General features: G+C 37.6%; 2 protein-coding genes across 2 annotated transcripts in view; both read right to left on the bottom strand.

Annotated features, from left to right (window-relative positions):
- LOC107679770 (stAR-related lipid transfer protein 9-like) overlaps positions 1–3,577 on the bottom strand; it is a 47,741-nt gene extending 44,164 nt beyond the window's left edge. Inside the window, exon 1 of the mRNA XM_016475405.1 lies at positions 3,297–3,577. Coding sequence (XP_016330891.1) covers positions 3,297–3,343 — 47 coding nt within the window. The 5' untranslated portion in view covers positions 3,344–3,577. The remainder of the gene's footprint in view (positions 1–3,296) is intronic.
- A 672-nt stretch (positions 3,578–4,249) lies between these two features.
- LOC107679794 (codanin-1) overlaps positions 4,250–12,804 on the bottom strand; it is a 12,227-nt gene continuing 3,672 nt past the window's right edge. Inside the window, exons 5-28 of the mRNA XM_016475457.1 lie at positions 12,515–12,634; positions 11,479–11,557; positions 11,278–11,398; positions 11,093–11,202; positions 10,905–10,994; positions 10,721–10,796; positions 10,433–10,638; positions 9,628–9,760; positions 9,395–9,538; positions 9,138–9,304; positions 8,978–9,059; positions 7,998–8,087; positions 7,813–7,867; positions 7,561–7,694; positions 7,374–7,477; positions 7,112–7,261; positions 6,959–7,022; positions 6,677–6,755; positions 6,350–6,558; positions 5,855–5,962; positions 5,662–5,725; positions 5,409–5,569; positions 5,175–5,282; positions 4,250–5,055 (exon numbers count right to left, since the gene is read on the bottom strand). Coding sequence (XP_016330943.1) covers positions 4,960–5,055; positions 5,175–5,282; positions 5,409–5,569; positions 5,662–5,725; positions 5,855–5,962; positions 6,350–6,558; positions 6,677–6,755; positions 6,959–7,022; positions 7,112–7,261; positions 7,374–7,477; positions 7,561–7,694; positions 7,813–7,867; positions 7,998–8,087; positions 8,978–9,059; positions 9,138–9,304; positions 9,395–9,538; positions 9,628–9,760; positions 10,433–10,638; positions 10,721–10,796; positions 10,905–10,994; positions 11,093–11,202; positions 11,278–11,398; positions 11,479–11,557; positions 12,515–12,634 — 2,750 coding nt within the window. The 3' untranslated portion in view covers positions 4,250–4,959. The remainder of the gene's footprint in view (positions 5,056–5,174; positions 5,283–5,408; positions 5,570–5,661; positions 5,726–5,854; positions 5,963–6,349; positions 6,559–6,676; positions 6,756–6,958; positions 7,023–7,111; positions 7,262–7,373; positions 7,478–7,560; positions 7,695–7,812; positions 7,868–7,997; positions 8,088–8,977; positions 9,060–9,137; positions 9,305–9,394; positions 9,539–9,627; positions 9,761–10,432; positions 10,639–10,720; positions 10,797–10,904; positions 10,995–11,092; positions 11,203–11,277; positions 11,399–11,478; positions 11,558–12,514; positions 12,635–12,804) is intronic.

The following is a 12,804-nucleotide window of genomic DNA, read 5'->3' as shown; positions in this document are numbered from 1 at the left end:
GAATAATAATAATAATAGTAATAATAATAATATATAAAAAGTATTAAGCATGTAGTGCAAAATGAATTACTAATGTCTCTCTCTCTCTCTCTCTCTCTCGCTCTCTCTCTCGTGCGCGCGCTCTCTCTTGCTCTCTCTCTCTCTCTCTCTCTCTCTCTCTCTCTCTCTCTCTGAGCGGATGTTGGGAGTGAGTGGGCGGAGTCGGCGTGAGTGTGGTGTGGTACGAGTGAGTTTTCTGTTTCTTCTTTCTTAAATTTTTTTTGATTTGGTTGAGTTGGTGTGTAGAAAAGAAAGTTTTCTGTTAAGCTAGAAGTTGCGAACGCTGCTTGCCAGAGGTTGCTGGTAAGCAATGGCGGCTGCGGCTGCGGCGGCGCCAGTGTCCTCTGTGGCGTTCGAGCGTCTTTCACGGAGACACGGAATTAAAATCGCGCCGGTGATGAATTGTTCTGTTGAGGAATGTAGTCTGGCGGTTGGAAAGGCCGTCGGGTATGAGATTATCTTGTCAGCGTCGAGAATGAATAGTGCTGTCGTTGTTTTTCTCAACGCTGTGGAGAAAGTGAACAGTGTAGTTCAAAGTGGGGTAATAATAAAAGATACGTTTACCCCAGTAATGCCTTTGGTTCAGCCAGCAAGGAAGATTACATTGTCAAATGTTCCTCCTTTCATAAAGGACGATTTATTATTGGCAGAATTATCAAGGCATGGAAAAATAGTCTCTCAAATGAAAAAAATTCCCTAGGTTGTAAATCACCTTTGTTGAAACATGTTGTATGTTTTAGACGCCAGGTTCACATGATTCTGAAAAGTGAAACAGATTAACTTAGTGTGGCCTTTAAATTTAAGATGGATGGAACAGAGCAGGTGGTTGAACAGGTGAAGGATACAGAGATAGAAGCGTGGCAGAGTCTTAACTTTGATAAAGAACATCTCTTTGGATTTGAGACTTTAGTCTTTGCAACTTCAGGGATCTTATCTATGCACAATCAGCTTGTAACACTCCAAAGAGAAAGGAAAACTTGAAATTGCATCATATGACCCCTTTAAATATTAATAATAAATAACACTTTAAATTATTATTAAAATAATAATAACAATAGTAATAAAAAGAAATAATAATAATAATAACTATTATTGTTATTTATTCATTTATTGTTTTTGCTACTTAATATTTTTGGAAACTGTGATGCACTACCATTCAAAAGCTTGCGGTATGAAAATAAACAAATAAATAAATATTAATAAAATAATTAATTAAAAATTTTTATTTAATTAAATTGATCAGAAGTGACAGGTAAAAGGTAAAGACATTTACAATATTGTAAAAAGATTTCCATTTCAAATAAGTGTTGTTCTTTTGACATTTTTATTCATCAAAGAATCCTGAAAAATATGTATCACGATTTCCACAAAAATATTTTTTTCCAACATTTCTAATAATTAGAACAATTATTAATAATTTAGTACTAATAATAGCTGGCAAATAATAAGCCCCCAATACAGCATATTAAAATGATTTCTGAGGGATCATGTCACACTGAAGACTGGAGTAATGATGCTGAAAAATCAGCTTTTCCATCCCAGGAATAAATGACTAATTAAAAAATATTATGCTTTATGCTATCAACATAGCATAAATTGAAAAGATTTTTTCCCCAATTGTAATATTATTAGTAGTAATAATATTCACTAAATGATTTTAATCAAATAAATGCAGCCAAAATCTTTCAAAATCAAAAATAATTACTCCAAACTGACCTGTAGTGTATATGTATCAAATAAAAATTGTATAAAAAATACTACATGTTACTGCAACTTTGAAGATATGGTTCTGTTGACTCTGTTTGACCTTTAACCGCCCTAGAACACCCTAGAAACCATCCAAAACACCCTGGCAACTGCACTAAAAACAATTTGGAACACCTCAGCAACCATTCACAATGCCCTAATATCATGGTAAGTTTTGCACAACTTTTTAATTGAAAATGTACAAAATCAACCTATTTCCCAGTTCTGTTTGCTGCTGATAATGCAGCAGATGTTACACACCTTTAAGCAATGAACTCTCCCACTGAATGCTCAGAGTTATGAAGCTCTTAGCTTGTGTAGTACCATGTGGGTCTGTTTCACTCTGCCAATGATGAATGGAGGCCCTACCCACAACAGCCTGCTTCGCCTGTCATTGTATGTGTGTACATACTTTTGCCTAGAAACAGTGCATTTTATAACATAATCAGTGGAAAGAAAAAATAACTCTCGTTATGAGGAGAACATGTTTACAAACTTGGATTTCTGTGCCATTCCCACACAATTCCTGCCATCTGCAGCAGCTAAAACTCTGAACTCAAACAGAAGACTTTTTTTTTTTTTTGACAAAAGCACAAAGAGCATAAAGTCACATATTTATTATGCGCATACTCATAAAACCAACGGCTGCCTGTTAAAAAGCCATCTTCATTTGCACAATAGAGACGGACAGCCATGAAGTTGTCCTTTGTGATGCACACTTCAGGAAGACTCTTTAAATGTCAAGGCTAGCAGCTACCGGCCAGACACACGCACACAGCTTTGTGTGTCAGTCTGGGAGGAGTTTCTTTACCCCACTGTCCAGCACCCACATACTGTAGTAATTTGGCTAATGCTGGAGGGTGGTGCAGTGGGCTCTCATGAGGCAAACTCTGTGTACAGGATACCCCCCTTTTAAAAAAGTTAAAGCAAAACACATCCATTAGGTTTTACTGATGCAACACATTTGTAATGCAATTCTGTAAAATTGACACAAACAAGACATTACAATTATACAGTACTGTCAGTTCCTTTGGGGGAAGGGGTTTTAAGGGGATTCAAGGAGATTTTTGGAGATTATAGTACATTTATCGTGCACCAAAACAGCGTTGCTCAAAACAACTTCACATGCACTGCTTATGCATTATCTCCATGTATGCACTGCTTATGCATAATATATTTAATGCATGCTTATGCGTTGTTTTTGAATATGCTATCTTTTTTTTATCTATAGATTGACGTGTTAAAAGTTTTAATTACTTACATATATAGTACATCATAAAGATTTGCAATATAATGAGACGTGTAAATGCAGAGCTCACGCAATAGTTTTATTGAATGGCAGCTTATTTGTTTCAGTTGGCTTTCAGTCAGCGCAGGTCTATTCCCAGACATAGCAACAGCACCAACAACTCAATGCTGTTTATGAACTCCATATGACTATATTCAGCAGTTTCATCATGAGCTTTTACATTTAATTAATGCAATATAAGATTCATGAAAGCTTATCGTACCTGGAGTTCAGCGGACGGACTCGAATCGCGACTTTAACGTTTGCCATTCGTTTGACACCGGGCTGAGGGAAACGATTAATTGACGTTCAGCTGCCCGTTAGAATCCATTTATTAAATCCCTCCAGAACACTGAATTATTCCGAGCAGAGTGAGGAAACCGATAGCAAGTTTTTCGGGTCATGCTATTGATAGCGTCTACTTTAGACTATCACAGAGCACATCATAAAGCCGCGGCCGCAGTTGAACTGCGCTGAAACTTCCTGCCGTCTCTGCTGGAGGGGAGATTACGAATCCTACTATGGCGAAGGCTTCGCTCATGAATATTAAGATAGAAGGATGACGTTAGTTCTAATAGTTCTTTCTGATTTGCTGAATGAACCTTTTATTTTGAATAAGGCGGGGCTCAAATATTAATTAGGATTTTTTTTTTTTTTACTGGTCAATCCGAGAAGCAACGTCAGTATGTCTTTAATATTCGTGAGGCAAGCCATCGCCATAGTAGGAAACTTTGGAAAAAGAAACAAAGGCGAAGTGTTAGCCTGAAGGCACGCATTAACTACACGTCTCTGCTTTATAATAATCTCGTGTACGCTAATTAGGACAATTGTTTTTCCGCTTTTAAAAGCATATACACGAATGTTCAAAATTATGGGCTCAGTAAAATTTTTCTACAAATAAATTAATACTTTTATTCAGCAAGGACCATAGACTGTATAAAAAGGCAAGGACGCGCTAAATTGGTTAAAAATGACAGACATTATCTCTTGCAAATAAATGCTTTATTGTTGAATGCTGTTCATTATCACCGTTTCTACAAAATTATTAAGCAGCACAAATGTTTTCAACATTGAAAGAATAAATGTTTCTTGAGCATCAAATTAGCATATTAGAATGATTTCTGAAGGATCATGTGACACTGAAAAGAACATTTAGCTTTGCCACCACAGGAGTAATTCGTGACACGAAGAGTTATTACTTCTACAGGGAAAAATGAATATTCTCTATAAAATTTCCCTGATTTCTCCTGTTTTTATTTCCATTTTAAAATAGTCAATTCCCATGAAATTTGTCAAAAGTGCAGCCTTACATATGGAGTCCAGCTGAGCTATAAATCTAACACATGAAAGACACTTACACATTATTCACAAAATTACATTTTTATTACATTAGATAGATAGGTTTAGCATTAAACTGATGAAAACATTGTCCAACATTAACAAAGTGCAAATTTTCCGCAAATATAGACTAAGAAATGCATACAAACAGACACTCACCAACCAACCAACAAACAGGCAGAAAGACATTTAGATACACTTAAACAAATAAATAGGATTTCATAAATGACAAGAAAGCACAGTGAATGGTCTTTATCTTTTTTTACTGTGAGGCAGTATGAGTGAAAACTGGCAAAGCCCTGCTAAAATTTCCCCACAAAATGTGTTTTAAGGTTTATAATCTATCAACTCAGCATTTTTAAGCAGCAAATACTCTCCTTGCAACTAACAATAAATCAGACTTTAAAATATTTGTAAAATCATATATATTGCAGGTTTAAACATTCTTTTGTTCAAATATGCATCACTTGTTGTCTGTTAATACAATAGTGTTTGGCTGGGATTCATGTGTACAGTTGGTAAAGTAGACTCATGTGTCCCCCTAGTGGTCACTGAGAGACCTGCAGTATGTCCCTGTGGTTTGGCAGTGAAGGCAATGGGAACTGGGTGGCCAGAGAGAGCTGCTGAAACTTCTCTACAGACTCCTACAAGAGCAAACGAGAAACGCCATGAGACAGTGATTTGTGAGAATTCCAGCCTCAAAACGTAATGTTTTGCTCTCTCTAAAATTAGTTAACACATATCATATGTAAGAAGCAATTACCTCTGGCCAAGATAACGCCGACAACTTTGGCCAGTTAGTGCCCACTTCCTCCTCTCCTAAAAGACCCCTCTCTATTAGCTGTCTTATCAGGAACAGGTAGTCAGTCCTCTGGGATATTAAAGGATAAAACACAATTGAATCACCAATTCACCAGTGTTGTTACTGTTCACACAGAATAACGGTTATATTCACATGTAAACTGCATCAACTACAAGATTAAATCAGCAGTTTTACCTCACTATCTGTGGCACTAAAAATGGCAGTCAAAGTGGGTTCACTGAGGAGAAGGTGCAGAGGTGGAGAGGGAGTCTGAGACCACAGAACTAGAAACTTTTCCAGAAGAGCAGGTCTCTTGTTACCCTCGGCTGAGGAGACAAGTGGTAGCTCCCCGGATACTGCACATGGAAACAAACCCAAACAGACACAATAGGATATTCAGCATTGACTTCATGTTCTCTTCTCGATTTTCCATTAATTGCACTCTCACCAAGTTTGCAGGCAAGCTGAACAGTACAACGCAACAACATCTGCTCAACCACCGGGGAAAGGAGCTAGAAAAAGACCAGGACAAAGAAGATATTGTGTAAGTAAAGTAAACAGTTCAAAATAAAGTATTAAAAACATTGAATGATGTGGATTAAACATTTTTGAATCAAGTACGCTGAAGGGGTTCTGGTTACTTTTCTGCATCCAAGTGTTTGTCCCACTCTGTCCAGCAGAGACTCAATCTGATAAACAGTGTAAACCTCCTCATCAGATCTGGGTCCTACAGCAACACTTAAAACCTCCTGAAACATGAGAAAACATGGTTTGTGATCTGACTCGCTCGCATTTGAAAATGACCCTAAATTACCAGTTTGCTCATTGCTTTCTTGTTACAACTTGTATTATTAGTAGTAAGACAGATTATTTTAACTGTTTAAAATAATGAAATGGTTTTAAATAGCTTTAGTTTTAATTTACAATAACAACACTTCTGATAACATTGTCTGAGAATTCAAAAAAAAAAATGGTTGTTTCGCTGAGTAATTGTGTGAATTACGTGTTTATTTTCAGCAATTTTGTGGACATCTCATTTCTCACCATTCAATTATTTTTTGTATAAATCACCATCAGCAATCCACCAGTCTTCAATGAATCTGTTTTAACTAGTTTGTACAATTAGCAATAATAACCTTTATTTCAATCATGACTTCTGATCCCAGTGGAACTTTATGGGTGCAGTCTGAAACACAAGAGGACCCAGCACTAAGCCCTGAGGTACTCTTCTGGACCTGTTGACTCCTGCTCGATCCCTCACCCTCTTCAGCATCCAAACTGACGGATGAGGGCACACTCTTCATCACCCTCTCAAAAGCACTCTTCCACTCCCTCTTGAGCAGTGCTGAGGGATAAATTCAAACAGGAATAATTCAAATTCTTGTTTAAAAAAAAAAAGTGCTACAAAATAAGTAATGGAGCATTTGCCATTTTAAAATGTCACTAAAATTAGGCTTCACTACTTGTGATGTTGGCAGAGAGCCAGCTGCAAGCCTTTTCTGTAGCCAAACGAGTGGTGATGCTCTCAGCAGTGGTCAGGACCTAAACCACACCACAAAATATTAATCATATCGCAAAGTAACTAAACAAACTTGAAGGCTTTTTTTCTAACATTAATCAGGAAATGAGATGACGAAAAAAAGTAATTCTGTACAACACTGTACACCCAAGACAAACACTGTGTTTGAGCACTGCAACAGGATTTTAAATGGATTGAATTGATGAATAGTAACTGTTTTACTCACAGAGGGAGAGGTCTCCAGAGGAAGAAGTACTCTCACAGCTCCAGGGGCATTTTCACTGCAGAACCTATCATGAGAGGATGTGACAGAGGACAACTGGTCCAAAACATGTCCAACAACATGATATATATGTAATGAGAGAAGAGAGCTGCTGACCTGGTTGCTGTCTCTAGAGCTTGCATGCCTGCGTCACACAGCTGAGCACAGATAGAATCGTTTAACTTGGCCATGTCGACACCCTCCAAACCCAAACTATCTCTGAGAGTTTTCTCTCCTCCCTTCACGAGCTCCAACACAAGCGTAGCCCTACCACACAGAGTTAGGAAAATATGAAATGATGAAAAGCAAATCTTAATTGATTTACACAGACTAACATACAGAAAAAGCCATAAAACTGACTAAATGGTGAGAGACTGACTTGATGTGTTTGACGCAGTTGGAACCGACTCTCTCAGCAACAAACTCTACAGTCCGTCTGAGAGATGGGGGCTGGTTGTGAAAGAAGGCATGTTCCAGGTCAACCTATGGAAAAACATGAACAGCCACACATGGACGACATGCCCTTAATTCTTCTACAGATGGAAGGCATTTTGCTGGCAGCACACCTGAAGTTTCTGCTGTGAACGGGTGGTGGAAGGTCCCCTCAGTTCTGCAGACGTGGGGGTGATCTTGCGAATTAAGCCTCCGCTCTTGGATGTACTACCAGCCACGAAAGCAGCAAGAAGTTTACGAAACTCCCCTGCCAAAAGAATGACATAAAGATACATCCATCACCCTCAACTGGAATCTATTCCAACCGAAGCTTGGTAAAATACATAAATTTAAGCCACATTTTTTCCCAAACAGTTCACTCTCACCTAAATATGGACAGCAAGTGTAGAGAAGCTGTTGGTCCACTAATGGGAGGGTGTCCTGAAAAGTAAATATACAGTATTATACACATTGCGAACTCAGAAAAAAGGAAAGATAAATAAACACTTCTTTCCCTCCTTAAAGGAAAAAGTTAAATGTATCCAGAGCAAAAAATCAGTGACCCACTCACCAGCCCCTGAGAGCTTGTAATATTCTCCAGTTCCTTAATTTCTTCCTTTACATCTGTGCTAAAGAAGAGATCTTCAGGGAAGATAGGGATCTAAAAGAGAGACAGTTACAGAAAGATTTGACAGGTTCATAACCCATCTCTTTGTCTAGGCTGCACAATGGTTGATTGTGATAGGATAAACAGTGTATGCAAAAACAAACTATCAAATGATGCCTTGAATTATGAAATCATTAAGTCATTTTTATCCCATGTTTAGCAGCTCTTTACCAAACTCAGACCTCTTTCAGTTAGCAAAAGAGAAAAAGAACCCAGTTACCTTTCCATTTACACCTGCTTTTACTCTAAAAGTGGATTCAGATCACTATTTAAGTGCATTTTGGGTACATTTTTGAAAAAAAAAAACATATTGTTGGACTTTATAATAAATGATGGCATGGAGTGATGTGTCATAAGTAGGGGTCGACCTATTATCGGCACCGATATAAAGCATTTTTATGGTTATCGGTATCGGTCATTTTCAAAAGCGATTTGCCATTAAAATAATTTAAAAGCATTTAAAGAACGTTTTTGTCAGAGCCCTTGTCATTCTTAATTTTGACATTCATTTTCATTTTTTACCAGACATGTGTGTCGATTCAAAATATCGGTCTACTTGATCTGTAAAAATCGGTATGGGCATCGGCCCTGAAAAACACATATCTGTTGACCCCTAGTCATAAGTAAATTTGTCCAGCTGTACACACAGTTGTACACATTAGAGGTCTCTGTTTTTGCAGAGTAGCAATAGCTTTCACCCTGGTGTCAAATTTAAAAAAATCAGCAGTGTCTCTACTCGTTGAAACTTTTACTGTCACACCACCCATTTTTATTTCAGTTTATATGTCTTAGATAGCTGTGTTCTGCTGTTTGGCAACATCGCACATTTAAATATTTTTTACACAATTTCAATCAATTTTGGAGCCTCACTTGAGATATCTCACCTGGAAGAGCCAGCCCAAAACTGCCACCATGAGCAGCTGATTCATGTAACACAGCTCCCCTCCTCGACCCAATACCATCCTCCTGACACACACACACAACCATAATTAACAACACAATCACACTCAGAGATCATCTTTGACGTATATGTCATAAACGCACTTGTAGATCTGGAGCAGAAGGCACAGAGCAGTCCTATAAAAAGGAAGAAATGGGCCGACGTAATCCAGCATGGACAGGAACTCCACTATCCAGGGCACTGTCAGAATGGTGCGTCTCCGATGCATTGAACTCCTCAACACCACACACACATCCAGCAATGGAGAGCTCTGACAATATACATATATAAAAACAAATTAGGTTGTGAAACATACTAGCTTCTAGGCCAAAATAAAATCTTGCCCTCATACAATCCTTACCTTGCTCCGCAGAGTGATCGCAGTATTCTGCATGTCTCTTGATGGCAGCTCAGAGGTCTGGTAAGGCAGGAAAGAGATGAAGCCCAAAAACTTGGCCAGAACTCGAGCCGTGAGAAGCACTGAGGAGAAACGTTGCTTCTCATCCTAAAACAAAGACCACAGATATGCGTTTTAAACCCATTCAAGCCTCTGATTACTGTAGAGCATGTGAATATTTTGCTTTCTGCTCTAACCTGCTGCTCAATGTCTCCATCACCTGTCTCCTCTCCCCGGGCAGGGCTGGCGTCTGGACCGAGGATGGACACCTCATCTAGCTTCAGCAGCTGCTGACACAGACCATCTTTCAGATGCTGGTTTAGCTGACAGCTAGTATAAAGATGACAGGAATTAGAGCCAAGCACCAAAACACAATGAATCCATTAATTCAAAATGAAAGTGTTTAATCTATTATTATTAGCTTTGACATATGTCACTGTACTCTTAAAAGCTGAAAAAATGTACTTTAAGCAGGTATATACTAGTGTTTAGGGTCAGTAAAAATTTTTTTTTAAAGAAATACTTATAAAAAAAATTACTTAAAAAAGTTTCCACAAAAATATTAAGCAACAACAGTTTTCCACAATGATAAAAAATAAGAAATGTTTCTTGAGCACCAAATCAGCATATTAGAATGATTTCTGAAAGATTATGTGACACTGATGACTAAAGTAATGACTTTACATCACATGAATAAATAACATTAAAAAAAAAGAAAAAAAAAAAGTTATTTTAAATTGTAATAATATTTCACAATATTACAGTCACTATATTTTTCATTAAATGTAGCTCTGGTGAGTACTTCCATTGCTTTCACCCAGCATTTCACCAAGCTGTGATTTTTCTGTGCTGTGATGTTAAATGGATAACTATTCACTGTTTAAACAAAGAGATAAGCACTTTGATTAGTCCTGCGCACTTCCCGTTTCAACAAAAAATGTCAACAGGAAATTAAACCACTCAAACTTTGAAAAGTTCAAGGCCTATGACAATAACATTTACCAGCTGGCTGTTTGAAGGAAGCACTTGAAGAACTCCTGATGACCAGGAAAGGACGGTGGAGGGCAGGGACCAATGAGTCCTTGAGGCTGGACCAGACGCTGCTGCAGGCGCTTCAGACGACCTAGGCTGTCTGCTCCCAGCATGCCGAGCAAATCAGCATCAGGGGCATCACTGGAGGAGCCCAGCACACAAGGGCCTTTGCACATCTAGAGAAGAAACAGAGACAATATAAAACATCCAGACAGAGGATAAGAAGAAATGTGAGAATAATCAGCCATTGTGGCTCACCTGGATCAGCTGCTTCTGGAAGAGTCTAGCAAAGTGAGAATGGCTTCCTGCTGCTGTGAGCTGACTGACCATCATTCTGCGGGTATATAAAAAAATAGAAAATAACAACAGGAAAAACAATCAAAATGGGAGGATATGTATATAATACCAAAAGAGCATAAAATGTCCATTAAAAAAAAGTCACCTGACTCTACTGCCTAATGCAGCCTCAAAATCCCAGCCAGGTTCTTTATGAGAGTCCTCCCATTCTCTGAGAAAACCGTAAAACACATCCCTACAAAAGCAGAAAAGATAACATGAATAATATAATAAACTGATAAACAGCCTGAAACGTCACATATATTTGAAAAATATTTATGGTTTGCAGTGTACCTTTGCTTTTTAAAGGTATGGAAGGCCCTATCACTGCTAAAATTGGAGCGGTTGTCTGTGGCGGGCTGGAACGGGACTGAATGAACAAACAAAGGTGGACTGGGGAGCACCTGAGGAAGTGTGGGGATTATTCAGTGTGAGCTTTCAAAGGGTAACTTATTGGTTGCTTTTAAACTAATGCTTACTTTAGCTGTGCAGTTGTCCTGAGCTTGTGCCAGATGATCTTTCAGCGATGAGGAGAAAGTCCCGACTCTCTCATTCTCAGACAGAAGCCGTAGCGTGCATTTGTCCAGGTGTGACACCAACCTGACAAACAGAGAAGACAGAAAGTCAGACACTCTGAGACCGATCTGAGTGATCAGTAATTAAACAATAATCAGACTTACTCAAACTGATTCTCCAACACCCTCACAGAAAAATACACACAGTTGTGGACATTTCCCAGGTAAGCTTTCTCCAACACATCTGCATGACCATAAATGAACAGCAAACAGATCAAATTCATCATCATAGACCTTAAGCAGTGTAGTGCAAAATGTATTTTTGACAGGAATTAAACTAAGGCTGTAAGGGACGGAAGAACAGCGTGTTCAATGGATTGTACTGTTGTTTAACATCATACCAATTGTTCAGCTGGTGAAATGTCTTTCGGAAGTTGTTAAAATTATTTTGGAAGTTGTGAAAATTATGGGTTCTAGGACCTTTATTTAGTGCAAAACACATTTCAAAGACTGTAAGTCTATCCTTCAAAGCATTGTTTTCATCTGTATAAATTTCAATATTGCGTCTAATCTCTATAAGGTTTATTATTCATTTTGAGATTTTCATTCTCAAACCTAGAATAAATATCTAACAAGCACAGTGATGCAATTATGTGGCATATATTGTTTTTTAAAATCCATAAACTCCACTAGTGAACCCATTCAATATGACGATACAACGACAATAATATACATATAATTATTAACCATATTAATAATTATAATAACTTTATAGTTGTATATTAGAATTAGTATAATTATAATTAAATAATTAATATTGATTAGTATAATAGTATTGTCAAAACACATTATTACTGTTATAATATCTGCTTAACTTATTAAATCAAGCAAAATATTACTTATAATTGCAATAATACCATTTACTGTAAAATACACTGAGTTTAAGAAATGTACTTTATAGAACAGTACAATTTAAAAAAGATGACAAATGCTGATCATAAATGTTATAAACTGTAGCTTTCAGCACAGAATAATGTATGAGTAATGCATTTTTAAAGCTGTACTCTCCTGCTGATAGCAGGATTATGAAAAAACTCATCCTTATGACATTTCTTCAGCGTGATTTTTCATGTAAGTGTTGTCAAAAAGCTTAAAGAATTAAATAAACTTTAAATTACTGACAGTGTGCGATCAAACTCACCTGGGCTGTCTTCACAGACACTGATTCCTTCCTCCCGAGATTCAGAGACAGACACGCCACGAGATGTCAAGAGCTGCAGCACGAAGAACAGCTCCAGGAAGACACAAGGAACCAGGTTCTCTAGAAGCAAAACACATTAAACTTTAAAAACAGACTTCATCTTATTCTTATGAAAATATATACTACAGTTCAAAAGGTTAGGGTAAGATTTTTTTCATGTTTTTGAAAAAATTCTCTTTAGCTTACCAAGGCTGCAATTATTTAATCAGAAACACAGGGGGAAAAAAACT

This window comes from Sinocyclocheilus anshuiensis, unplaced genomic scaffold (assembly GCF_001515605.1).
Source record: "Sinocyclocheilus anshuiensis isolate Anshui unplaced genomic scaffold, SAMN03320099.WGS_v1.1 scaffold676, whole genome shotgun sequence".
Lineage (NCBI taxonomy): Eukaryota > Metazoa > Chordata > Actinopteri > Cypriniformes > Cyprinidae > Sinocyclocheilus > Sinocyclocheilus anshuiensis.
Note: the sequence above shows the minus strand (reverse complement) of the source record. Positions and strands in the feature narration are given on the sequence as shown.